Genomic DNA, 25,044 nt, shown 5'->3' with positions numbered 1-25,044 from the left:
ATTTCATGGCACATCAGCTCAGGAAACCAAGGTCTTGCTGCAAATGACTACAACAGGGAAAGCTTTGTCTCTGTAACTGGTTATAAAACTAGACTATCCTCAAAGTAAAAACACAGAGGCCACCTGGGTGGCTGAGTCAGTTAGTGTGTGCTCTGGCTCAGGTCATGATCTCCGGGTCCTGGGATTCCGGGTTCCACGGTTCTAGACAGAGCGAGGGGGGATGCAACGCGATTTAGGAACTGGGCCTAGTTGTAACTGGTCAGTCAGGGCCTGTGGCTGTTACCAGATGGTGGGTCGCTTAACGAGCCTGTATGCATTCAGCTCGCTGGTCGCTGTGGGCCCTTGTGCCTTGGTCGGGTTTCCACTGCTGAAGCCTCTTGCCTGAAAGTGGCCTCTACAGAAACTCCCTGTTCCAGGTCACCTTGACTGGAAGGTGGCTGGACGGGAACCCCGTAAGCTCAGTGCCTTTCCCCTGCTTCCAACCAGACTGAATTTCTTCTGAGCTTTATGCTTATGAACTGAATGTGAGCCTGGGGTATTTTCATCACCACACTGCCCCACTGTTGCCATATATACAATAAAACAAAAATAAAGCCCAATCAAACTGGTCCCAAGAAGTCCCTAAAATCTGGAAAGTAGACCTGAGATGGCCCGGGCCACACGGGCACTGCAGGTGGACCCCCCGGGTAACTACAGAGAGCCCCGAACTCCCTCTCTCCCCGGGATGGTGTGTTTGCGTTGCAGATCTGTGGGGCTGAGCTTGGTCTTCCCTGTGGTGTGGGGAAGTAGATGCCCCATGACCACACTGGTACACAGCAAACACGCAAGGATCTGGAAACTGCTGTCCTCTGCCTTCCTGGGAGTTTCTTCCAGCTGTGTATCTAATAAGAGGACACGCATTTGAGGAAAAGGATGCAGGAGGAGAGAGCAGGGACCTAGCCCCACTCAAGCTGGGGTCTCCACCAACGGCTCCCCTGACTCTGGAGCATAGGCTATCGCTTCAGCTGCAGGTAGGACGCAGGTCACCCCAGGACTCCTGTGGCTCAGGGCAGTGCTGGGCTGAGTGCCAATGATGTGGCCCACAGCCTTGGAGATTCTCCCCAGCTGGCTTCCTCCCACTCTACTGCACACTTTTCTCAGTTTTCTCTTTGTTTTAAAATAACTTTTCCCCAAGCCTTTAGCCATTTCTGTCGGTCGGGGGAGCAGGTGAAGCCGGTCGTCTTTGACCAGAGAGAAGGGCTCTCGTGGCCAACCAAAAGACCCACCCCCTCCATTATACCTCAGTTCCACTTGCCACCTTCACATGATCCTCATCACCTCTCCTCTGCATACCTCTAGGGCCTCCTCCTCCTAGATGGCCTCCCAGCCTGCAGTCTCGGTAGGCCATCTTCCTACAAACCTGGGCCCGGAACCCATAGCTCTCTGGAGATTTCCTCATCTTGCTCCTCCCCCTCCTGCACCACCCTGTCCTCGGACATGCTTGCTTTTTGCACTATCAGGCGGCGTGGTGGTGTTCACACCTCCGCGACTGAATTCAGGTCTTGTGCTTCCTCGAGTTCTGGAAGCTGGTGCGGAGCTGGTATTTGGTGCTGTAAGCGGAGTCTACGTTCTACTGGTTGAGCTCTTCTGCCAACATGGTGTGACTTGCTCAGGGGGTGGGTCCACGGCCAGCGCTGGGCAAAACTGTGACAAAGGGGCCTCCGCCCCAGGCTTCGTGTTCTCCTGTTCGGTGCCCCCACCAAGGTCTTGTGCCTCCCTCTACCACCGCCACCGTTCATCCTCACCCTCCCCATGACCACTGTGGCTGAGCACTCACCTTGTGCCCTTCACTATGAGACCCTGACTACAGGCGCTCCTTTACCCAGCATCTGCTTTCAAAGAACAATCTGGAGTTTGAATTCAAGTTTTGAATTCAGATTCAAGTGTGAAGCTCAATCAGAGCTGGATGTGCCACCAAGGGTGAAGAACAGAGAGGCCACGGCACCGACACGGTCATGATGGGATGTGAGGCCTGGTGACCAAAAGAGGAGTCGCTCAGGGGAGGTGGTGACCTTCCTGGTCTGGCAGAGCTCCAGGGAATGATCACGGGATAGCCTGAAGGACACTTTCTCCTGTGTAGGTGGGGCTTATGGCAAGTTCTGATTGGCTGAGTGCTCCCCGGTGACCCCAGCTGATGGATGACTGAGAAGTCCCTTCTCAGCAGAGGGGTGCCCAAGGCACTCCTCCCAGAAGCCATCCTTCCTCCGTGCTGAGCCCTGCCCCGGGACAGCCCCTGCTGGGGCCCAGGAAGAGTAGGGGCTTGAAGCCCATTTGTGCTCAGCAAATACACCATCTCTGGCTGCTGGGGCATCTTAGACCTCACCAAGATGCAGGGCTGCTGGGTAGCTCCATCACCACAAGGAGGCCATGTCATAGCATGGCCTTTCCAGTCAGGGGAATGGAACCCCCAGCCCCCAAGGGGCCCCGGTTCACTCTGTGCTTGAACAGCTACCTCCCCGTCTCCCGGCCTCCGTTTCCTCACCTGTGAGATGAGGTGCAGAGCTGTAGGCTCTGCTGAGGCCCCCATATGCCCATCCCCCAGTCGTTCTGTGTCACCCCCTGAGCAGACAGTGGACACGAGGACCACGGACCACAGTGTGTGGTCAGAAGTCAGTGGCAAGAAAATCAAATGTCTGGAAACACTCAGGACTTAAATGATCGACTCCCTAATGTCCCCAGGGGCCAGCTGACATCAGTGACAGACGTTGTGAGTGGGTAGATGCATCAGTGGTTTTATTGCTGTAACACAGTGACCGGATGGCACCTGGACGCTAACAGGGCGTGAGGGTGAGCAGAACGTCCTCTTTCACCGTGCTTTCGCTGCAGAAGCTGTGCCTGCAGACAGCAATGAAAGCCTCGTGAGTGCTGGGCAGCTTTACGCGGAGTTTCCAGTTGTTAAGAAACGGTAATGGCCGATTTTCATCACAAGGAATGAGGGGAACATTAGGGTTGTAGCTTCAACCAGTCCCTGGAGAACTGATTGGAGCTTGGAGCTTCAGGTGTCTGGTGTCTGGGACCAGGTCCCCTGTGGGCTCATCTGCGACAAGGTCCCCGAGTGGCCCTGGTCTCTGGAACCTCAGTCTGACAGGACTGTCAGGCCTTGAGACAGCAAATGGACCTCTCACTGGCCTCCTCCTCCACAAGTACCCTTGGGCCCTCCTTGAACACAGCAGACTGGTTTACAGATGGGCTTGCTCTGGACTGAGCCCCTCTGGAAATGAGATTTGACCTTCTAAAAGGGACAGTGAATTGAGCTCCCACTCACTCCTGGCAATGGCGCTGAGCTGTGGAGCCTTCACCCTCACAACCCATGTGTGAGGGGGTATTACCATGAGTCACCCAGAAAAGGAGAGGAGGCTGAGGCACGGAAGGTTCTCAGTGTGCGGAAGAACCAAGGTGCAAAGACAGGTCCAGTGTCACAGTCCACATTGTCCAGGATAGGGTCACCCTTCACCCTGCCTTCCAGGGGTGACACGGGGCTGGTTACTTGAGTCTCTGAGCCTCCGTGTCTTCATTTGTGGAAGAGGACCCATTTCCCTCCCGGGATTGCTGAGAATCCCGTGTTAATAATACAACAAGTCATAACAGTAAATGTAAAAATGTATAAATTGATTTAAAACGATGCAGATAGAAGTGACCGTCATGCCTGTCATTCCAAGAACCACAACCACAAACTTGTTGAACCTCATCACCTTTGATCTCTGAGGCTTAGCCGGGGTTTCTCCCTCATCTTCACCATGGTCCCTTTGAATTTCATTCGTCTTCCCTGGCTGCCATGACTCTATCCCTGATCCTACTTCCTGTTCTCCACACCTTGAGCCCTGTCGCCTGTGTTTGGGGCTCCCCCCGCCCCTCACACACCAAGCCCATCGCCCCTGCTCACAACCTTCCCACGGACGTCCCTCAGCCCAGGAGATCCTCGTGGACCCTCTCCCCTCTGTCACTGCCTCTCCTGGTTCCCTGGCTCTGCCTTCCTCTCCAGCCACGCTCTGTGGGCTCTTCAGGTGAGTTGTTTCTTCTGTCACTCGACTTTCCATGTGAGCCTGAGGTCTGTGGTGCTCAACAGCTATCAAGCAAACTCTTCGAGAGCAGGCTCGACCTTTGCATCTCCTACTGTTTGCCAGGCGTACAGTAGGTATTAATAAGGTCAGGCAGAAGGTGGAGAGAAGATGCTGGGGGCGGGGAAGAAACAGAGAGGGAGAACTACTTTCTTCTTTTGAAGCCATATCACTGGGGAGGAATTCTAGTCACCAGGCTCCTCAGTAGGACTTGCAATCCTAATGGGGCCGCTGGGTATCTGAGAAGAGCTTGGACTAAACTCTTGATTTTTCAAAGCCTCCCAGTGATGATGCCTATTTTTTTTTTTTTAATGTTACTTACTGGTTGTTTTACTAACAGCAAAATATTTGAGCAATTTGACAAATTCAGCTTTCTTTCTTTCTTTCTTTCTTTTTTTTTACTTCCCAAACTTGTTTGTGATGTTTGATGCTGTTTTGATTGAACTTTATTTTAAGAAACCTGATGTCCAACATTTAGCTTCCCTTAAGATAGATTTCCTCTGCGGTTGACAGGCAGGGGTCTCAGTGACTCAGGGGACTCAGAGACTTAGGGACTCAGGCCACTGGAGGGTCCAGGTGGCAGTTGATGGACTCAGGGCCTCAGGGGTGGCCTCAAGTACATTCTGTTCCATTTCTAGAAAGTGCAGAAAGTCATGGCCTTTCCTCAGAAAACCTGGAAGCTACAATGCCCTGACTGACTTGGTCTTGTATCCTTTTCCTTCTACCAAATCTGCCTGTGAACAAGTTATCACCTTGAACACTCTGCATTTTTAAGGTTCTAATGATACCATCTTCTCCTGACAGCATTTTAACCACACAGTTCCAGGATCCAGGCTCTGGTCCATTTCCTAATGGGGCCTTGGAAACTCACTTTAGAGGCTTATTTGTCCTCTGAGGGGGGCGGGCATGGAGGCCCCGGGTGCACCTGCCGCCCGCAGTAGGCTCTCCACCGGCTTCCTCAGTGCCCTGCTCTAGCTGAGAGCGCCTTGGGCCGCTGACCACCTGGCTGGACCAGTCCCTTTCTCCTCCCTGACTCACAGGCATAAGGAGGACCCCACGGGGGTCATCCAGCCTGAGATGTGACTGTGACGTCGGCCAGCCCACCCTCGCTGCCCGAGGTGAGCAACCTCACCTAACCTCCCAAACCTCAAGACCATCAGTGACCACGTTCCCAGGATCCCCTTCCGCAAAGAGACCTCAGGAGGGTTCTGATGATGACAGTTGTGGTCCCAGCATTGGGGACAATGACTCTGCTCCCCTCAGGTCACGTGCCCACATCCCTCCAGCTGTGATAGCAGAGGACACTGAAAGTCAGGATAGAGATTCTGTAAGGATCCCTACCTCAGCTCACCCTTGTCCTGTCTCAGATTTTATATCTTTTCCTCAAATTGCTTTTTTTTGGCCTGAAATTTCATGATCTTCCCCTCTTTAAAAGGTAGCTACTCATTAGCTTATATTTATAACCTTATACCCTCAGAAATTATTTCTTTCTTCTCTCTCTCACTTTTCCTCTTTCTCTTTCCTTGAAGGCAGCTGATACCGTACGTATCCTTCTCAGATAGGGCTGGGGACACCCAAAAGCAATGCTTTATGCAGCCTGTCAATTATTTGCCTGCAAAGAAAGGACCCCAGGTGGGTAGATGGTCTTGGCTCTTCTGGCTGAACCATGACTATCCTTATGGGGCAAGTTTCCGTTACAAACACCAATCTCTACCAACATCCTTAGGCACAAGCCAGCAACGCTATACATACACTGTCTTCTCATCTCCTTTCTGCACGGTGATCTTGGCCGCACCCACTTTGGGGAAGGTTGGGTTCACCACGTGGTTATTCCAGAGAAACTTGACTTTCTCAATCGTTCCAACATCGAGCTTTGCATCGAACTCATTGGTGTGGGTAGAGCCTGGCTTGAGAATCCCCCTAGAAATAAAGAGAAACATTCCCATGCGTAGAAACAAGCTCTCAAGACAGATGAAGGCCAAACCACTTTATTCTACTCGAGATTAATGAGATCAGTTTTTAAAAATTAATTCTCACATAATGGATGGAGAAATGGAGAAGCCAGTTATATGCCAGCAGCTGCACACTATTATTTGAATATCGTTTTCTCAAACTCAAGTTAATTGCTACCCAAAATGTTGTTATAGAGAACTATATTATTCCTTCCTATTATTATTTTTTCTGAAATAATTATTTATATAGTAATAAGTTATCCACTTAGTTTAACCCAACAAGCATGTGTTACTATGGTAATCAGGAAATATAACATCTGGGGTAATATTAGATATATTATTTTAAAAATATATTTTTAAAAATGGATTTACCGAAAGAGAAAAAACTAAATGTCTGGATTTATAATTGAGAAAAGAAAATTGTCAGCAGAAGTCTGAAACTGACTTTACCACCTAAAGTAAATAATTTAAAATCAATTGATAAAGAGACGTTAAGCATTTCAGTACATGGATTGGAAGGTCGTGTACATCAGCCAGTGAGATGAGAGGCTGGAAAAGGAAACTCACCTGAAGACATTAAATTGATGAGTATTTCCCTTACTTCCAAACAAAGCAACTTTGACCTGACCTGTGGCTATTTTTCCAGACAGTGTTAGAGAAACCCCGTACCTCCAGCCTGCACAGAGGATAGAAAAGAGTTCAATTCATTCATGGACAAAACAGTTGAACCAAATTTCAGAATCCTGTTCCCACCCCTTACACTAAGGCATCAAAGTATAAGAAGTCCTTCCTGTTAATCTACACCTCAAACCAGGCTCTAAGAAGTATGTTCCTAGCAGTATCCCGTCTAGACCCGTACTGCTCAGGAAAGGGGCCACTACCCACATGCAGCTGTGTAGATTTAAATTTAAATTAAATCAGATCAAAAATTAATTCCTCATTCTTACTAGCCACATTTCGAGGGCTAGATTGCCACATGTGGCTACTGGCTACTGTCTTGGACAGCAGAGAACATTTCCATCACGGCAGAAGGTTCTGCCAGGCAGCTCTGCTCTAGAGGGACCGTGCTATGAGAGGAGATGAGAAGAGAAGGGACACGGGCTCGTTCCCACATTGGGAGAGCTGACCCAAGAGTGCAGTCCTGCGGACACAGGAGCGGGGTCGGTCTGGGTCCTATCTGTGCAGCCCCAGGGGCCCAGGTGTGTCCAGCAGAGAGTGGGGCTCAGTTCTTACCCAGCTCTATGCCTGCCGTGCTGTCTCCGTGCCCACGAGCACGCATACACACAACCTACACGCATATAACCACATGCACACACACAGGCATACACACACATAACCGTCCTGCACACACACACATAAACACAGGCGCACAAGCATACACACACATGCGCACACCCACACATGTACACACATATGTACATAAACACATACATAGTTTGCCTCATTCCTACTCAGCTCTCACATCCTCAGACAGATTGTCCCTGTCTCAGTCGGGTCCTCGGTCCCAGGGTGCCGCAGCAGTGACCCGCCACGCCCAGGCCGAGTGCGGCTGTTTCCTCAGTTCCTGCCTTCTCTGCCGGGCCGTCCTTTTCACACACAGACCACCTCGCTCATCCCCACGCGCCCAGTGTCTAGCGTGCTCTCTGCTCCATAAATCAGTGTTGGTTGAGGAATGAGTATGTGGTTTTTTGAATGTTTCATTTGTTGTTTTAAAATATGGGCCAGCATTCATTCCGTGCATCCCTAGGATTGATGAACCCGTGTCCTTCTTAAAAATATGTAGAGTGAGGGAAGTATTCTACATTTTGATTGCAGAGATGGTTACATGGCTCTTCATCTATCAAAACTCATGGAACTCCACACTGCAGAGAGGGGTGAGTTTTTCAGTGTATAAATTGTATCTCAATAAACCTGACTTTAAAACCTAGATGAGACGTATATTCTATTTATATCTTTCTATAAGCACAGTGTCTTTTTTACAGTGCAACTTCCTAAGGAATTGTCACAGAGCAGGTTGGCACAAAGTGGCCCAACCATGTCCTGTCTATCCTATGTCCTAGATGATTCCGCAGATTTTTGAGAGAAATCACTCCTTCCTGATTCCCACCCACCGTCCACCAGAGAGGGACCCCTGCCGGGGGCATTGGGGACAAAGGGACAGAGAGGTGGAAATGGGGCAATTGGAACTGGGCTTCTTAAGGGGCTCAGCCCAGCAAAGAGCTCGTCCCGGATGAATGTTTGATGAATGAATAAAAGAAGAGATGTGCACGCACAACACAGTCTTAAAAATGAAAAGAACAATGGACTGTGGAATGGTAAAAATTCAGGGGCCAACATCGCCACAGAGAAGTGCAAGTCGCCACTATGCCCTCATTCATGCTTCTATGCCTTTCATGTTATCGTCACAAAAGGGAAGACATGCAGACTCTTTCCAAATCCTTGGTTGAGTCTTACAAGGGATCGTTTGGGCAGGTGTGTCCTTTCACTCTCAGAATGTGCTCCGAGTATTTCAGGTTAGAGAAAAACCCTTCTTGTCTATCAGAAGATAAAGCGTCTTCCTGTGGGTGAGCAGGACAAAGTATAACTTACGAGCAAAATTGCTGGAATCCCCTGTGTTCAGGAAGAATTTCTGTGGCTCGCCACTTGTTTTGCCGGCAAATTTATCCGCGTAGTGGCCCATCTGGGGGCACCCTTGATCTGGGCAAGGGAAGCACTTGTTCTAAGGAGAAGAGAGACATCAAGCTGTAAGGTGTGAATCAGTCTTTTTCTGACCCACACATCTCAGGGAGAAATTCTCCAACAGCCCGAGTTCCTTCACCTGTAACAGGAAGGAGATTAGGATAGATGATGTCTAACTGACTTTCACCCAGGACAGGACTCCCGACACTGAGGTACATCCCATCAGGATATACAGATGCCTGGGTCCCAGACTAGATCAGTGACCCCTCCCATCACAGGATGTGCTGGTGAATTATTAACAGCCAACCCTGGGACAAAGAGCCTCCAGCATAGCCTTTGCCAATTTCCGTGGTGTAAAGACTCCGCTGTCAATTTCAGAGGCCCAAGCCCCCAGCCGGGCATCTAAAACACCAAGCATCCAGCTTTCCTTCTCTCTGGTGTATGAATTCTTCTCTCATACGTTCTTCTGTCCTTGCTCTGCCCTTGGCAGAAATGCACACCCCTCTCATCCTCCTAAATTCTATGAATTTTCAAGCCAGATTCAAACACTGCCTTTTTCAGGAAAACTTTCTAGATCATTGAAAGGATGGGTCTTCTGATTTCCCAGTATCTTCCTCACCCACATGTCTTATCTGGAATTTTAGCCACCTGATGCCTAATTTTTTTCCCCCCTCTGCTTTTCAGGATCATAAACTCAGAGACAAGTAAGGGATGGTCAGATACTGCAAATGTCCCAGCAGGACAACTGTCCCACAGAGGGAGTCAGGGAGGGATGGTCACTTACAGACTCAAAGGCCCTGTAGGAAGCACAGGGGTAAGAAGCAAACCCATCAGGGTTGAGGATGCTCTCTGAGTAATACTTGTAACTTCTCAGGTGATTGCAAGCCACAAAGTCCCGTGTTCCTGGGGAAAGAAAGGAGAAAGTCTGCAAAGGTGGTTGGGGGGCCAAGAATTTCTCTCGTTCCAAGTGGACAGGTTCCAAAGTGGAACCACATTTTCAGAAATTTAAGGTAAGGTAAATTTAAGGTAAGTCCACAAGAAATGACAGTTAACATAGAGAGCCAGCTTTCCAGCAATGTTCTGAGGGCTCCACATGCATTGTTTCTATAATCCTCGCCTTTCTAGGGCGTGGGTAACATAGCATTCCTAAGTACAGAATGATGCAGATTACAGCCTTGGGTGTGCAGGTTATAGTGAGGAAGGAAGCAGAGCTGGGGATTAAACCCAAGCCCATCTGGTGCTTGAGCCCCTGCCTCTCACCATTGTGCCATCCTGTGTCCCAGGCACCAGGCCGGAGGGCCTTGAAGACACAGCCAGATGTGATGTGACTTCTCAGACATGACAAAACCAGGGCAAGGACAATTAGGACGTTGTCATGCTGTGTTTAGCTGAATAAAAGGGAGAGTCGAATAGCTTTAGGTAGCTCTTTTCTCTTTTTCAGAGCATCTTGCCTTTCCTGATCACCTACCTTCCTTGGCCCCTACAGCTTCTGTCAAGGGACAGAGGTCACAACATAGCTGTTGGACGTGCCCTGAACTTGCTTGGCCATTACTGATGGAGCGATTAGGCAACCCTATCCATGTAAACCCTCAGAAGGCTATAAGAGACGAATACATAGATTTGCATTCTTAATATTGGCTTTGATGGCATCCATTTTGATCAAATTCAATAAAAATCTATACTCCTTACATATGGTCGGACCACTAAAGGTTTAAACCTGTGTGGTACCAAGTGATGAGCTGGGCTGAAAAATTCACTTATCTTTTGTCCTTTTGACCTGATTAGAGGTAGTCTGTATCTGGAGGAGGACCTTTACTCCTGGAGCATTCCACCAGCGATAAGGCTTAGCCACTTCGAATAGCAGTTTCTGCATAGCCTTCCCTACCGGTGATGGTTTCTTATCCCGACCCAAAATGAAGGAGTAGTGACTCTCATGGAGCAGATGACTTTGCCGTGGAAATGACTAGGGAATATTCTCCTTCTGGCTACAGGATTGAAGCCAATTACATGTGTTTGAACGGTATCACTGACTCCCAAGGGAAAATTGGCAGAAAAATCCCCTTAAAACCAGGATGTCTGCTTTCATGGTATTTCTTTTCTTCATTAGGTAGCTACCAATTGATTGCTGGAGTTACGGCTTTAAGCAAGGTTTTGTCATTCTTTGTCGCTTGAACAGTCCAGGACACCCACGACAGTGTTTTAGGGAAGTATAAAATCCATAGAGCAGAGATATAACAATATGTAGCTGTATTTTTTCCAGAAGTAAAGTCTAGAAGGGGGAATTATATATTTTTAAAGAGCAAGGTGTTTTCATTTTGGAGATTTGCTATGGAGGATTCTGCTCCCCCCACCCCATGCCACCCCCTAGACCCCCTAGGAAGTGATGCCTCTCTCTGCTCTGACTTTACCTTCCCAAATGCCATCTAGGTCCACGATCTGGGACAGGGCATTCTTCTTGCATCCTGGCATTTCTTCTCCTCCATTGGGGAAGAAGTCAAGGTGACCCATCTGTTGGCTTGCTCCGAAACCTGAAAGATTTGGAACAGCAATGAGCTTTTCACCATACAGGGCTCCCTTGGTTAAAACACAATGGCACATGCTTGCAGCTGAAGCGTCATTGAACTCACCCAGGAAGGGGATCAGGGGGGCTGCATCTGTGTGAATCACATCCACAAAGTCAGCGTCGCTGGGATCCAGTCTAACCTCTTCAGGAGTACCCTGGAAGCTTGCTTCTACAGGATCCAACCCTAAAAGAGATGACCAGTGCTGCAGACCAACAGACCTGGCTGTGGGGACCAGCAGGACCACGGGGTACAGTTGCTCAGGCTATGCATTGCTCAACCCAAGGGATGCCATACTCTGCAGTGCCATGACCCTGTGCGTGGAATATAGGGACAGAGAGTTTCAATATTTCTCCTCAGAAGAGGGCTCCAGTGCATGGATAAAGAAAGGCAGGTGAGCCAAGAGATTTATACTTGTCTGACCAAGGATTTTTCCCCCACATGACTTTCTCCCATTCATTTGCAGATCTTTCTTCTTTAGAGTTTTTTTCTTCTTCTCAAGTTTGAAGAAAAAAGGGACAAGGTAGTAAAGTATCATAGTTAAGACCACGGATTCTGGAACCAGGCATCCTGGCTCTAAATCCCTACTGAGCTCTTTCTGGGGCAAATGGCATGACCTTGGGCAAATCAAGCAACCTTTCTTGGGGGCCTCAGTTTCCCCATTTATAAAACTGGGTAATCATGTGGTTATACTAAGATTAAATGAGATAATATAGATATAGCTTTGTGCAGTGCCTGGCATATCATCATGGACATGTGAGTAAAATATTGATTATTATTTCTTCCTTAGTGGCAGGGCTCCTGAATTTGTCCATAGATCTCAGAGGTCCGGCCAGAGCAGCTGGAAAGGCATGAACGTAATTGTCTGTTTAAAATAAAAGGGAGAACTATAAAGAAGAGGCTTGTGTGAGCCACATGACTGCAGGACTGGGTTTGAATCTTAGTTCCCCTCCTGATTTATTGCATGATTTGGGGCCGGCTAGCCAATTCCCTGAGTCTCTCTCTCTCTTTCTTTCTTTCTTTCTTTCTTTTAATTTTATTTATTTTATTTAGTTGACAGAGAGATAGATCACAAGTAGACAGAGGCAGGCAGAGAGAGAGGAGGAAGCAGGCTCCCTACTGAGCAGAGAGCCGGATGTGGGGCTCGATCCCAGGACCCCGGGATCATGACCTGAGCCGAAGGCAGAGGCTTAACCCACTGAACCACCCGGGTGCCCCCTGAGCCTCTTTCTTTAGTTCTGAGGATTCAATGAGAAAATATAAAGCCCTTGGCATAGCATTTGGGGGTAAACAGGCATTTTGTCTAAGCTTGCTATGATAATGACAATAGCATTATAGTATTATGATGGTATGATGTAGATGTATTTTGTTGCTGTTATTACAAATTAAAGGCTTTGCCTGGGTTAAAGGAATGCTCTGCAGGACTGTGGCTGGGTTTCCTCTACCAGCAGAGGCAAAGGAAGGCTGTGACTCTGCCCTTGATTTCAAAGAGAAGGGGGAAGCGACTAACAATGTAGACTCTTAATTATGTTTGTTTGTGTTCACACTAGCTTTCCTCTCCGTTCTCTTGGGCGCCCGGTCCTGCTGAACGGCCTACACTGTCAGGAAACACAGATCTAGAGAGGAAGGATGGGGCCAGAAGCGGAAGAGGCTAAAGGGGAAAAAAGGGGGAACGAAAGCACCCTTCGCCCTTCCACAAAGACACGCCTCTTGGGGGCCTCCTGAAATATCCTGTGTCGGCTCTAAGTGACCCTGCCACAGCCGAGGGGGCAGACTACTTTGGGCCGGTTTTTAGCTGGCCTGTAGGTTTGCACCACGTTCTGGGGCTACTGAGGACAAAACCTGTGGTCCTGCCCTTCAGGCCTTACCTGTAATCCTGCCCAGGCCTGGAGTCCTGCTCCCTGCCTCTCCAGCCACGTGGGCTCCCAGGCTGTGGCCGATGAGGTGGACTTGGGAAGGGGAGTAGCTATAGTTTGCCTGGAGAAGGAACATGGTATGTTCAGAACATTTTCGTGCTGTGGTTTTTGTAACAGGCCAACCTGACGTGACTCCTCTGCGGAAAACCTTCTGTGGCTCCCACCGCCCTTGGGATCAAGCCCAAACTCATTACACTGTCCACTCCCCAGCCACGTGCCCAGCTCATGTGAACCCAGCCGGGCATCAGCTCTCAACTTAAATGTCTCTCCCTGGGAGACATCCTTAATCACTCTCCCAGCCCTACTCCCCCCAGCCTGGATTAGCTGCCCCCCCAAAAGTTCCCATTAAGCCCTGTAGCCGCCCTCCCCATTTAAACACGGATCACACTTTGTTGTCACGGCCAGTGTTCACCGTGAGCTCCCCCAGGGCAGGGATGCATCCCCTCGGCCTCTTAACAGGGCTCCTGACCCTGTGCTACCCCCTCCCCACAAGACTGCAGAACAAACATCATAAAGCTACAAGCGTTAGCACACTGGATCTCAGAGGTGTTCACCCATGTACTCATTCATGGTTCCTCAGAGCTTCTAGAACAAGCACCACGGGTTTTAAGTTTTGCAAGGGTGCATAGAGTCCTTGACTCCAAGACAGAAACTGCTGGAGCCTTTATCTGGTATAGAATAGAGTCCTAAGCAGTAAGTGACTTCCCTGAAAGGATTAAAGACTTAAAGAATTAGCCCAAACGGAAGAGCAGGGTAGATAAAAACAGCTGAATTGATTGTGACGAATGAAATTCTCGGACATCAACAGGACCATCAACAGGGCAAATGCCCTCCCCCCTTTGGTTCCATGTGGATCTCCCCGGCAATGCTGTGTTTGCCCCACACAGGGTCTGCCCAGTGTTGGGGGGGCCCTCGGAGCTGGACAACTCTGGTATTCCCCTGTGCTGTGCTTTGTGGGGGAAACTCTTTGACCCTCTTTGGCCTTAGTTTTTACATCTGCTGATGGAAGATGATAATAATATCCCCCCACCCCAAGTATTAGCTATTATTGACTTTTCTTCCGCTGCTCTGTCTTTATCAAGGCAAATTTCAGTTTTAGAAGTAAAATTCTGAGACAAATACCAATTCCAGTTCTTTTTTAAATACCTAACTCCCAGCTGCATCTTTAGCCCACAGAAGCCCTCGGGTGCTGCCTCCCTCGGCAGCGGCGCCACCTGTGGACTCACCGAGAGCAAGCCGAGCAGCTGGGCCACCTGTGCGCCCACCACCCGCACATTGTTGGCAGCCTGCGTGTACGTGGTTTGGGAACCTTTCTTCCAGTCCACACAGATGCAGTTCACCTCCTCGACCTTGAACATGTTCTGGTGTTGGAGAAATGCCAGAATGTTATTATGGGAGCACGCGAAAGCGCATCCAACCAAGGGCTCTGAAATGGTCGCTAAAGGTTATTGCTGGCGGTTGTGTCTTTTCCTCGCTGGGGCACTGGGACACACTGGGCTTTGTTAGGAAGCCTGCCGTCCGCTGGGAATGAGCCCTCAGAGAGCTTGCTACAGGAAAGGCAAATCCATTCCCTCTCTAGCTGGCAGATTAATTCAAAGCTGGCCACACCCTGGTTTTCTTTGACCAAATTCAGTGAAGTTGATCGGGTGGTGTGGAAACAAGGCATCGTTAGAAGAGCCGTGTTTGGAAGCAGAAAGATTTCAAGTGCCGTCTCTGATGGCCAGGGTCTAAATGACCTTGTCGATTTGACCTCTAGCCATCCTCTTAGCCTCGTGGCAATGCTGCCAATGACTGACCTTGCCTTCACCCCAGGCGGCTGGGCATTTTAAGTTTTGACGGTCAAGATAGCACAGTATTTCGTGGAGGAAACACACAGAGCAGCTACTCGAAAAACAAAACGGCACTGACTTAAAAGAGATTGAAGAATTCTGAATGCGAGACTTCTTCCAGAATGTCAGAGAAACTGGTCTACCCTGAGACCATCCTGCCAGGCAGTACACGTGACCAGCTTGAATTTAATGGTGCTATGAATTTAAAATCCACTTAGAATGGTTCACATATGTGGGGTGCCTGGGTGGCTCAGTGGGTTAAAGCCTCTGTCTTCGGCTCAGATCATGATCCTAGAGTCCTGGGATCAAGCCCCGCATTGGGCTCTCTGCTCAGCAGGGAGCCTGCCTCCCTTCCTCTCTGCCTGCCTCTCTGCCTACTTGTGATCTCTGTCTGTCAAATAAATAAATAAAACCTTAAAAAAAAAAAAAAAAAGAATTGTTCCCATATGTGATACTAGTAAGTGTGGTCGCACACAGAGAGAGACCAAGAGCTATTTCTCAGGACCTTTCTTTTTAAAGCGTCCCTGAGGAATTTCTTACAAACCGGAGGAATTTGGGGGTGTAAACTGTATCTTACAGTTTATGCACTAAGATCCTTATTAACTAGTGGCCCCTGGGTGGCGGTGACTCAGTCAGTTTAGAAGCTGACTCTTGGTTTCAGCTCAAGTCATGATCTTGGGGTTGTGGGATTGAGCCCCATGTGGGTCCCCGCTCTCAGTGCAAAGTTGTCCTGGGATTCTCTCCCTCTGCCCCCCCAAATACATAAATAAAATCTTTAAAAAGAAGATACTTATTAATGATGGGGAAGAAGAGGTGGCAAGAGCTAAATGCCTGATAAATCAAGGCCAAGTGCAGAATGACTTTAATTTTCTAGGTTTATAACTTTCCCTGTGGGCATTATAGGTAGGAATTATAATTTATTTATTTATTATTTAGTTGACAGACAGAGATCACAAGTAGGCAGAGAGGCAGGCAGAGAGAAAGGAAGGGGGGCTCGATCCCAGGACCCTGGGATCATGACCTGAGCCGAAGGCAGAGGCTTAACCCACTGAGCCACCCAGGTGCCCCACAGGTGGGAATTATTAATGTGTATGGAAGGTGGGCTGCTAAGGTACATTCTTAGGTGTCTGAAAAATAGATTGCATCAACGTACAGACAAAAGGAAAGGATGATGGTATGTTACGTATTTGTGCGTGTGCCTGTGTACGTGTGTGTGTGTTCTTCCGCTGTCTGTCCTTCTAACCAATAGATGCTGTCTTACATACAGTTTTGGCACTTTCTAATCTGCCATTTTGTTTCCTGGTCCATGGTAAGTTCTCCATTTCTCAAATAAATGGTTATAGCAACACATCATCTCAGGGTAGTGGGAGAAGCTCACTTGCAGGAAAACAAAATGCCCTCACTAAAACCAGAAGTGTATCTTTGGCCCTGATTTAGCCAGAAGTAAGATCGTGGACATGTATGCCCGCACAGCCAATGCCACCGCTTCAGGCCATGGATGTGGTCCAGAAATGCGGAAGTCAATTCTTATTTTTTGCAAAGAGAGGCATTTTAATTGCATAAAGGTAATCTCCTATGTGGGGGTTCCATGTTTTCAAGCTCATCTGCTGCACTTGTTGAACGGGGCGGGAGGTGTTAGGGGATGGGGCCGGGGTGGGGGTGGCAGACCGTGGGGCTGGGAGCCGGCCCCTACCTTGCACATGTCCAGCAGCCAGCTCTCTTCTCCCTTGTCTATGAAGCCATGGATGATGAACCGGGTCTTCCTGTCCGTTTGAAAATTTGATGCCTCAATGGTTGATGGATCAGAGGGAAGAAGAGTCTGTGACAAAAGCAGAGTTTTGCATTCTTTTGCAGCTCAGCCACTAGGCCAGCCTTTCCTTCCCCATCTCTGCCTGTCCCAATGCCGATCTTTCTAAGCTTAGCACAAAAGTCACCTCCTCCAGGAAGCCTGCCCTGCTTCTCCTTTTCCTGCCTGCTCCTGCCCCCATTCCACCCCTGCTCAGTCAGGCATGCCTCCAGTGGGGCTGGAATATGGCTCACAGTCTTACCTTCCACAGGGTTCTTGGTAGATGGCAAGCTCTTGGCCCCAGACCAGAATCTCATAACCAGTTAGAGGTTCTGGCAAATGTGAACCATTCATTCTTTCGAGCCAACATTTTACAGAAGACCTACTCTGTGCAGGTCTGGCTAGGCCCGGGGAGCAGCTGGAGGGATAAGATGGGACAGAACATGGCGGGAGAGGAGGGAACAGAGACAAGGAACTTCTAGTCTGCAGGGTGGGCAAACCCCTCCCCCAATCACAGTGACGTTAATATGACAGAGGTCTCACTTGAAAGTTGTTTGGGTTCTCGTTCGTGTAGAGCAGGAAGCGGGTGCCGATTTTCTCGGGGCTCCAGGGGAGAACTTTCAGGGGTCTGATTGCAGTCCCGGCCCAGGGCTCCGAGTCAGAAAAGCACCCAATTTGTTCATAGCAAACTTCCTTTGCTGTAGAGAAAGGATGAATCTGCTCAGGGCTCAGCTCCCCAGACTCTGGGAGGTCACAGCTGTTGGGTCCTCACTCCCTTGCCTGGGGACAGTCTGAAGACAATGGAGACACCCTGCCTCTCTTCTCACTCTCAGGGCCACCCTCTGATCTGGGACCAGAGCCACTGAATCCCACAGAGACCCCAGCTGTACCGCTGCTCAGAACCACCATCAGAGCAGAAGCAGTGTTCCATCCCAGCTCCCCCAATCTATTTATTTGACTAATGGGATAGTCACACACTGACAAGTCCGTATGTTGTTAACCCAGGCAGGTGTTGAATACTTTACCTAGAAAGCCTAGAGCACCTGGACATGAAGACAGCTCAGGGTGGTGAAGCTCTGAAGTGGGTCCCCCTCAAAGTGCCTACCTGCCCAGGCAGAGTATCAGCCCCACCCCCAATCCTACCCTCCCTCCCCCTCCGGAACCTCAGGGTCATTTGGAGCCACTGAAAGCCCTGCCCCGCCCCGGGGTTAGGCTTTCTTTGGCCAGTGCTCAGATGCCTCATTTAAGCCCTTCCCAAGGGGCAGGTGCGATGTTTCCTACCTTTGACTGCTCCCAGCAGAAAAAGCGCGATTGTCCAGAGGATCTCCATCTACAATAAATGCGGACAATCTCAGCCTCACCAAGCATTACCAGAGTAATGAGCACAGACTCTCAGAATTCAAGGCTCTCTGCTTCGAACCGTGCTGGGAGGACGCACAGGGGACTTACCCTGTGGGATGGTCCGGGCCTTCCCTTCCTCTAAGTCAAGGACCCAGACCTTCTTTTTATACTGGAGCCTTATCATCTGGAGCCACTTCAAGGAAACGGCAATTGATAATGGAACATGCTGTGTGCACTTAGTATTGTAATCTGCCCAAACACACAGAACAAGGCTAGTTACAGTCGCCAAATCTTCCCACAAGTCTGGGAAGATGAAAGAATGCTTCATTCGAAGTGGGTGAAAGGTCCCTACCTTGGTACCTATGGCATTTCTCACTTAAAATAGATGGGCATGCCCCCCCACCAAATAGCTGAAAGTTCTGATCAAGAAAATCTCCTCTGTCTGTCTGTCTGTCTGTCTCTGTCTCTCTCTAAATCTCTCTCTCTGGCAGTCTAGTACCTGAGCACAGGCGCTTTGGAGACAGATTCAGGAGCCCTGACAGGAGCCTGTGACATAATCCCTATTAACTACCTGTTCCAGTGATTAGTCGCTAAGTAACGAATCAACGCAAAATATAATGGTTTAAAACAACAACTGTTGCTGTATTATCCTATTAAGATTGTGAAGAGTTAGGCTCAAGAGACCTGGAAAACCCACGTCGTCAGGCCACGTCACGTCTGTGGAATTTCCCCAGACGCTCTGAAGCTTGCACACCTGTCCTACGAGACCAGGCCCCAGCAAGGCCATCATGAATGACCCACCGACCTGTGCATCTGTGAGGAGCCTGGCCAGTTCACACCACAGGCAGATAAGCCTTCACATGGCAAACACCACTGGTACCCTAGCACCCCCCCGAACCAAGTTAAATATGCCTGAATGTTAAAGTACATGCTCTCCCTGAAGAATCAAAATTCTGGAAGATTCGAGAAAAGACTCCCCCTGGGGTTATAAAGGATAGCAGGCAATGGTCACCGAAGCTTTCTGGGGGCAGTCAGAGCACTGGGCATGTATTACCTAATTTATGTCTTCAACAACCCCATGAAGTGAGCATCATTAGTTGTCCACCTTTTTGAGTGTGGAAACTGAGGCACAGAGAGATAAGTAAATTGCTTCATTTTGATAAAGTCACCCAGGAAATGAGTGATGGGGTGGGATTTGAATTCAGACCAAACAAAGTGAAATAAGGACTCATTGAACATTCAGTTAATCTGAGCAAGTTGTCTATCAGAGTTGCTGAGGGTTAACCACAAAGAATAGGGGACATACATAAAGAGAATAGTTGAAATAGAAAAAAAACTTTTCCCCTGCAGTGTCAGACTGGAGTCAAATGTGATGAGATATAAAACTTTGGAAGTCTACTCATGTGGTCTAGGAAGGTGCTGGAGCAATTTGTAGACTGTGGTGAAGTCAAAGGCATTTATGCTTTTCTTTGATGTTGCAGTGAAGAGATTCATGATAATCTAATGGTGGATGAGTAGGTAAATTGGTTGGTGGGCCATGTCAGATGGCCCTGTATGCCTCTTGGACCTCTTCTCCTTACCTTCCACATTGGCCTCATTGGCTGCCATGGAACATGCCAAATCCTTTCCTGCCTCAGGGCCTTTGCACTTACTATCTCATGTCTAAAACTCTCCTCCCTAGACTTTCACTGTGCTGGATCCTTCTTGTCATTCAACAGTTAGTTTAAATGCCACCTCTTTAGTGAGGCCATCACTGAGCACCCCTGAAGCCCTTTCACTGTCATCCTCCTAACTGATCCCAGACTCCAGTTCCCTAGCACCTTATGTGTTTCCTTCAAATCCCTTGTCATGGGTTATAATTATCTATCTTATTCACCTGTTTATTTTTCTGCAATCACATTTTCCCACCTTGCAATGCAATTCCATGAGGACCAAGGGACAGAGTCCTCATCTGTTTGGGCCGGTGCTATGACTCCAGCCTCTAGAACCATGCCTGGCACTGAAGTGGCTATGAATTAATGAAAGGATGAATGTACCCATGAATGGAATTCCTTGGCAATTTACCCTTATTCTGAGAGTGCATTTCAGGGCTGGGGAAGGGGGCTAGGACACTGTTTAAAGGAGTGGAAAAAAAAGAGAAGTTGGTCCTCTGATGAGCTGTCAGAATGGAACTATCTGATTAGATTTAGGGAAACAGTCATCACATGATCTGCTATGATTTGCCTGGAGGGTCAGGTCCTCAAGCCTGCCCTCTGCTCACCTCACTGCCAGTTCATCTCTGGGCTCCATGCTTACCCCAAGGGAAAGGCCCTGCTTCAGGGGTGCGATGGCCGAAACTGACTCAGGGTGATCCGAGTTGATGGAGAAAGCCTCCAAGCAGGACAAGAGGGTTTACCTGCAGCAGCCACGGGGGTCTGGCGGTGGCAGTGAAGGTGAGCTCTGGCCCTGGAAGATAGAGACACGGGCATTCAGAGAGTAGTTTTCTTTCTTAAAAAAGCTTTATTTCACTCGTGTTTTAAATGGGTATGCATGCTTCTCCATACATCTGGTATGGTACAAAGTTAACATGGTTCCTTTACCAGCTCTTTGTGTGTCCTTCCAGAGATACGTCTATACATAGTATATTTTACCTAAAAATATAAATGGTTGGGGCACCTGGGTGGCTCAGTTGGTTAAACATCCAACTCTTGGTTTCAGCTCAGTCATGATCTCAAGGTCTTGAGATCACACCCTACCTTGGGCTCCTCGCTCAGCATGAAGTCTGTTTAAGATTCTCTCTTTCCCTCTCCCTGTGCTCCAGCACCAACCACCCCCCACTACCCCCACTCACGTGCACATGCTTGCTATTTCTCTCTCAAATAAATAAATATGCCTTTAAAAATAAAGATACATAAATAAAAATATAAATGGTTAATATATAGTACACACTATTTTGCAACCTGATTCCAAAATATTAACTGTGGTCCTGAAAATCACTCCTTATCAGTGCATATGGATCTGCTCCAATATTGTTTCCAGCTGCACAGTATTCCAATATTTGGATATTCATCAACCCTCTTCTGATGAACATTTGATTGTTTTTAATATTTTACTATTAAAACAATGCCTTAATGAATATTTTTACACATTTGTCATCTGGAAGGACAGTGTATCTGAAGGATGAATTCCTACAAGTTGAATTTAAGGGTTAAAAGATATGTACATTTAACATGTTGATAGATGTTGCTGCCCCAGGTTTCGTCATCTGAATTCCCTGTGTATGTTGGCTACTCTCCCCACCCCACTCTTTTAACAATAGTGAAGTAGAGACCAGGAGTTATTTCAACAGTCAGCTTTTAGAAGTATGCTAGTTATGGTTCTTTTGGTTGTAAGCAACAGAAATCAATTCTGGCTAGTTTTTTCATTTTTATTTTTGTTTTGTTTTGTTTTGTTTTTTAAGGAGAGATGTATTAGAAGGATATTGTGGCATCTCATGCAATCCATGAAGTTGTTAAACCATGAGACGTAGGGAAGCCCCCCAAATGGGACCACCCTAGAAACCTCAGCAGGTTGCCCTCAGATCCTTTCTGTCTTGGACCCGATACTGATGAAGGCTGTGTGCATCGCAGCCCAGCCAGAATTTTTATTTACCATACAATTGGCTTGGTTAGGTCAGAACATGTCCCCCAGTTAATTAGCAATGGGATATGGATCCTGTTGGGTGTGTCTGCCCCAGAGGACCACTCCCTGTGCACCCAGACATGGAGTTGAACCTGTGAACTGGCCAACTGCTGCAAGAGGGCTGTGGGTCTGCAGTAAGAAAATAACAATCCTGAATCAGCTGACTCGCATTCTATACAAAAGTGCAGTTGGTGGTTCAGTGATGGCAGGTGGGAGATTTCTTTAAAAGTACCGCTTGGGTTTGTCACCCCTTACAGTCGTGATCCTTATGAGTTATCAAGAGTGAATAATGACTGAGGAGCCTGGATCTCCTGATCAGGAAACCTGATCAGAAAGCTCTGCTTTCTGCAAAAGTCAAAAGCAAGTGAACCAAAAAGGAGCCCTCACTTCTGACAACAGCAGTGAGATCAAGGCAGTATGAGAAGTCCAGAGACAAGGTCAGCTTGACCCATGGCTAGGAAAACCCTCCTGACCCCTGACTTGCCCCCCGACTTCAATGGGGCAGACAAACAAGTTAGGGATGATGAGACGGATGGTGAACATGGTCACAGTTTTTCACCCCCCTCTCCCTCCCCCACCCATGCCCTTCACAGGTGATTTTGTTGCTCTTCCCATCAACAACTGGAATCTTTTCCGCCCATACTTGTAACTGGGCCAGTTGTGTGACTTGATTTGTCATTAAATGTGATGGCAGCAACATCTTGGATCAGCTCAGAGCTATCCAACCCCAAGTACGTGAGACACGCAGCCGAGATTAGCAGCACTGATGACTCCACCCACTCTGACCAAAGACACATGAGAGAATCCAGCCAAGAACAGAAGAAGTACCCAGCTAACCTGCAGATTTGTGAGCACTAATATATGCCTACTGTTGGAAGCCATCGAGTTGGTGATGGTGTGTAATGCAACAGTAGCTAAGCAGTACAGGAACCCGGCTGAGCCAGGCCAGGGATTGGGAGAGAACAGTTCTCATTGAGCTCACTGGTGCCATTCTTGGGCACACGGCATCAGATGAGGATGTGTTCTTTCCTAAGACAAGGAGGAAACTCCCCCATCTGTCCATAGACACTGTGCTCTAAAACATTGGCTCCTAGTTAATGCCCTGGGGGGTAGATTGGTCTAATGGATGGAGGTAAGCCTGTAAAGTCTCTTAGACTAATTAATTCATTCTGTAGCAGATAGAAAGATTTCTTTAAACAATGGTGACAACTGAAATATGCTGAGTGAACTTCTGGGTCAGTTTCAGGGAATTGGGCAGGGTTCATATGTACACAGATCTGTGGATCTTTTTTGGAAACTGTGACTCCATTTCTACTAGACAGCTCTCCTGTCTTCACTGTGTACGGCTCCTGGAAGGTCACAAAGTAGACACTGAAGCTGCCAGCTGTTTTCTGGGGCGTCCACATGCCTGGATGGAGCCAAAGAGCTGCTTTCCTCCTGCCAATCAGCTCTGTCCTTGTCTTCTCCTTCAATGTCAAGTTCAGAATATACAGGTACCTTATCATCTGGTGAGAGAACAATCTTTTGAATTTGGGGAGAAGTGTAGGGTTGGTTCAAACTTGGTTTGTTCAAAGGGGTTTTTGTCTTGAGAAAGCTAATTTTTAAGTCTTCTCCATAGCCTAGACACTTACACACATTCAGTGGAAACACATAAGTATTCTTGTATTAGAAGAATTTATCCCTGTGTATTATTGTGGAAGTGGGTATAAGACTTACCATCAATCAACACTTGACTTCTTTTTCTTCTCTCAGAGATGACCTGTCTGTGGGACATGAACTCGGCTGTGGAGTATAGCCCAGATTTCCTGAGTCCTTTCCAAAGCCATCAGTAGAGCTCATCAGTTCATGTGGGCTGACTAACAAGGAGAAGACTGAGGACACACAGACCCTATTGCTGGGGAGCATTAGGCTTTAAAATCTGGCTCCCCTGTGTTTCCTACTTTATGAAGCCTTTCTCTGTCCTACCGTTCCCTCCACCTCTCCCCCCAAATAAACACCAACTCCTCAGTCTTCTCAAGGTAACTTATACTTCTGAGACTGCTTCCTAACTGTTTCCCTGTCCAGTTCCCTCCCCAGAGGGAATGGAATGTATTATTTATTTCACATTCGAAGTGCCAAGAGTGATGTCGGGAATATGGTCTTGGAGATTGCACGGATGTTTGTTAAATTAAGTAATACACTTAATTTCAGTTCTAATGAGGATGGTACCAAGCTGGCATCACTTCCAGAGAAACCTGCAAACGAACAAGGCAGGACCCTGTGGTGCCCACGGAGGTGTGCCACTCAGATCCCTTTAAGAGAACCTCCTGTACAAGAGGTGACTGACAGCTCAGATGCCACCTGTTGAGGTGGGCCATATCATTCATGCAGAAGCCACACTTCCGCCAGCTGCCCTCAACTAATGACCGAGCATGGCAAAAGAACAAGAGCCCATTCACTCCTGCCTGAGGTAGGATCCTTGCAAAGGGCCTGCTTCACTTGGGGACTCTCCATGAACCTGACCGAGACTTCCTCAGAACTTTGCTGAGGTCTGAGTCTCTTTCAATCCAATCTTTCCTTCCCTTTCTCCTCTTGTGGGTGTTAGACCTGCATTGCGGCCTGATGGTTCTCCTTATCTACCTCGCTTTATCCTCTTTTACTCTTCACTGACATTTCCCTGAATAAATCTTTTGCGTGTCTGATCCCATCTTGGGGTCTGGTTCTCAAGTCTTGTATAATAACCTCTCTGTGCTTCATGCTTCCCCTGAAAATGGGGTTAATAGGAGTACCTACTTTATAGTGTGTTGTCAGAATTAAAAGAGTAATATGCATAAAGCACTTAGAATCGTGCCTGGCGGATTGTAAGTGTAATGCATATGTGAGGAAAAACAAAAACAAAATAGAGGGGCAGTCAGCTGCCTTCTCAAGGAGCCTGTCAGAAAAGAAATAAAGTCCAGCAAGGAACGGGTTAAATATCACATGCTCAAAGGGAATCATCTATACATGGACTGGTTCATCCTTTCAAATGGGTCTAGAACTCCTGCCTAAAAGGAGGAAAAAATCTGAGTTGGGCCTCTAAGAATAAGAATATTTCCAGGGTGCCTAGGTGGCTCAGTGGGTTAAGCCTCTACCTTGGCTCAGGTCATGATCCCAGAGTCGTGGGATCGAGCCCTACATCAGGCTCTTTGTTTGGCAAGGAGCCTGCTTCCCTCTCTCTCTCTGCCTGCCTCTCTGCCTACTTGTG

At 48.1% G+C, this 25,044-nt stretch overlaps 1 protein-coding gene across 1 annotated transcript; it reads right to left on the bottom strand.

The window, feature by feature from the left end:
* Window positions 1–2,810: 2,810 nt before the first annotated feature.
* Window positions 2,811–18,150, bottom strand: PNLIPRP1 (pancreatic lipase related protein 1). Its single transcript, XM_059395933.1, has 12 exons — window positions 18,102–18,150; window positions 17,364–17,518; window positions 16,728–16,853; window positions 14,432–14,566; window positions 13,158–13,266; window positions 11,356–11,475; window positions 11,137–11,256; window positions 9,513–9,631; window positions 8,639–8,768; window positions 6,617–6,725; window positions 5,850–6,017; window positions 2,811–2,874 (listed from the first exon to the last, which is right to left on the bottom strand). The coding sequence occupies exons 1-12, from the start codon at window positions 18,148–18,150 to the stop codon at window positions 2,811–2,813; spliced, it is 1,404 nt and encodes a 467-aa protein (XP_059251916.1).
* Between the last annotated feature and the right edge of the window lie 6,894 nt (window positions 18,151–25,044).

The sequence above is a fragment of the Mustela nigripes genome, chromosome 4 (assembly GCF_022355385.1).
Source record: "Mustela nigripes isolate SB6536 chromosome 4, MUSNIG.SB6536, whole genome shotgun sequence".
Lineage (NCBI taxonomy): Eukaryota > Metazoa > Chordata > Mammalia > Carnivora > Mustelidae > Mustela > Mustela nigripes.
The sequence above is the reverse complement of the archived record's forward strand: the minus strand, read 5'-3'. Positions and strand labels throughout refer to the sequence as shown.

What these genes read in the sequence shown, in the direction of transcription:
- PNLIPRP1 (XM_059395933.1), bottom strand. Translation starts at nt 18,150, where the DNA reads ATGGAGATCCTCTGGACAATCGCGCTTTTTCTGCTGGGAGCAGTCAAA. An exon ending in AGCTGCTCGGCTTGCTCTCG is followed by an intron (nt 13,267 to 14,431) that starts GTGAGTCCACAG and finishes TTCCTTCTCCAG; the next exon opens with GCAAACTATAGCTACTCCCC. An exon ending in CCCCCTGATCCCCTTCCTGG is followed by an intron (nt 11,257 to 11,355) that starts GTGAGTTCAATG and finishes CAAATCTTTCAG; the next exon opens with GTTTCGGAGCAAGCCAACAG.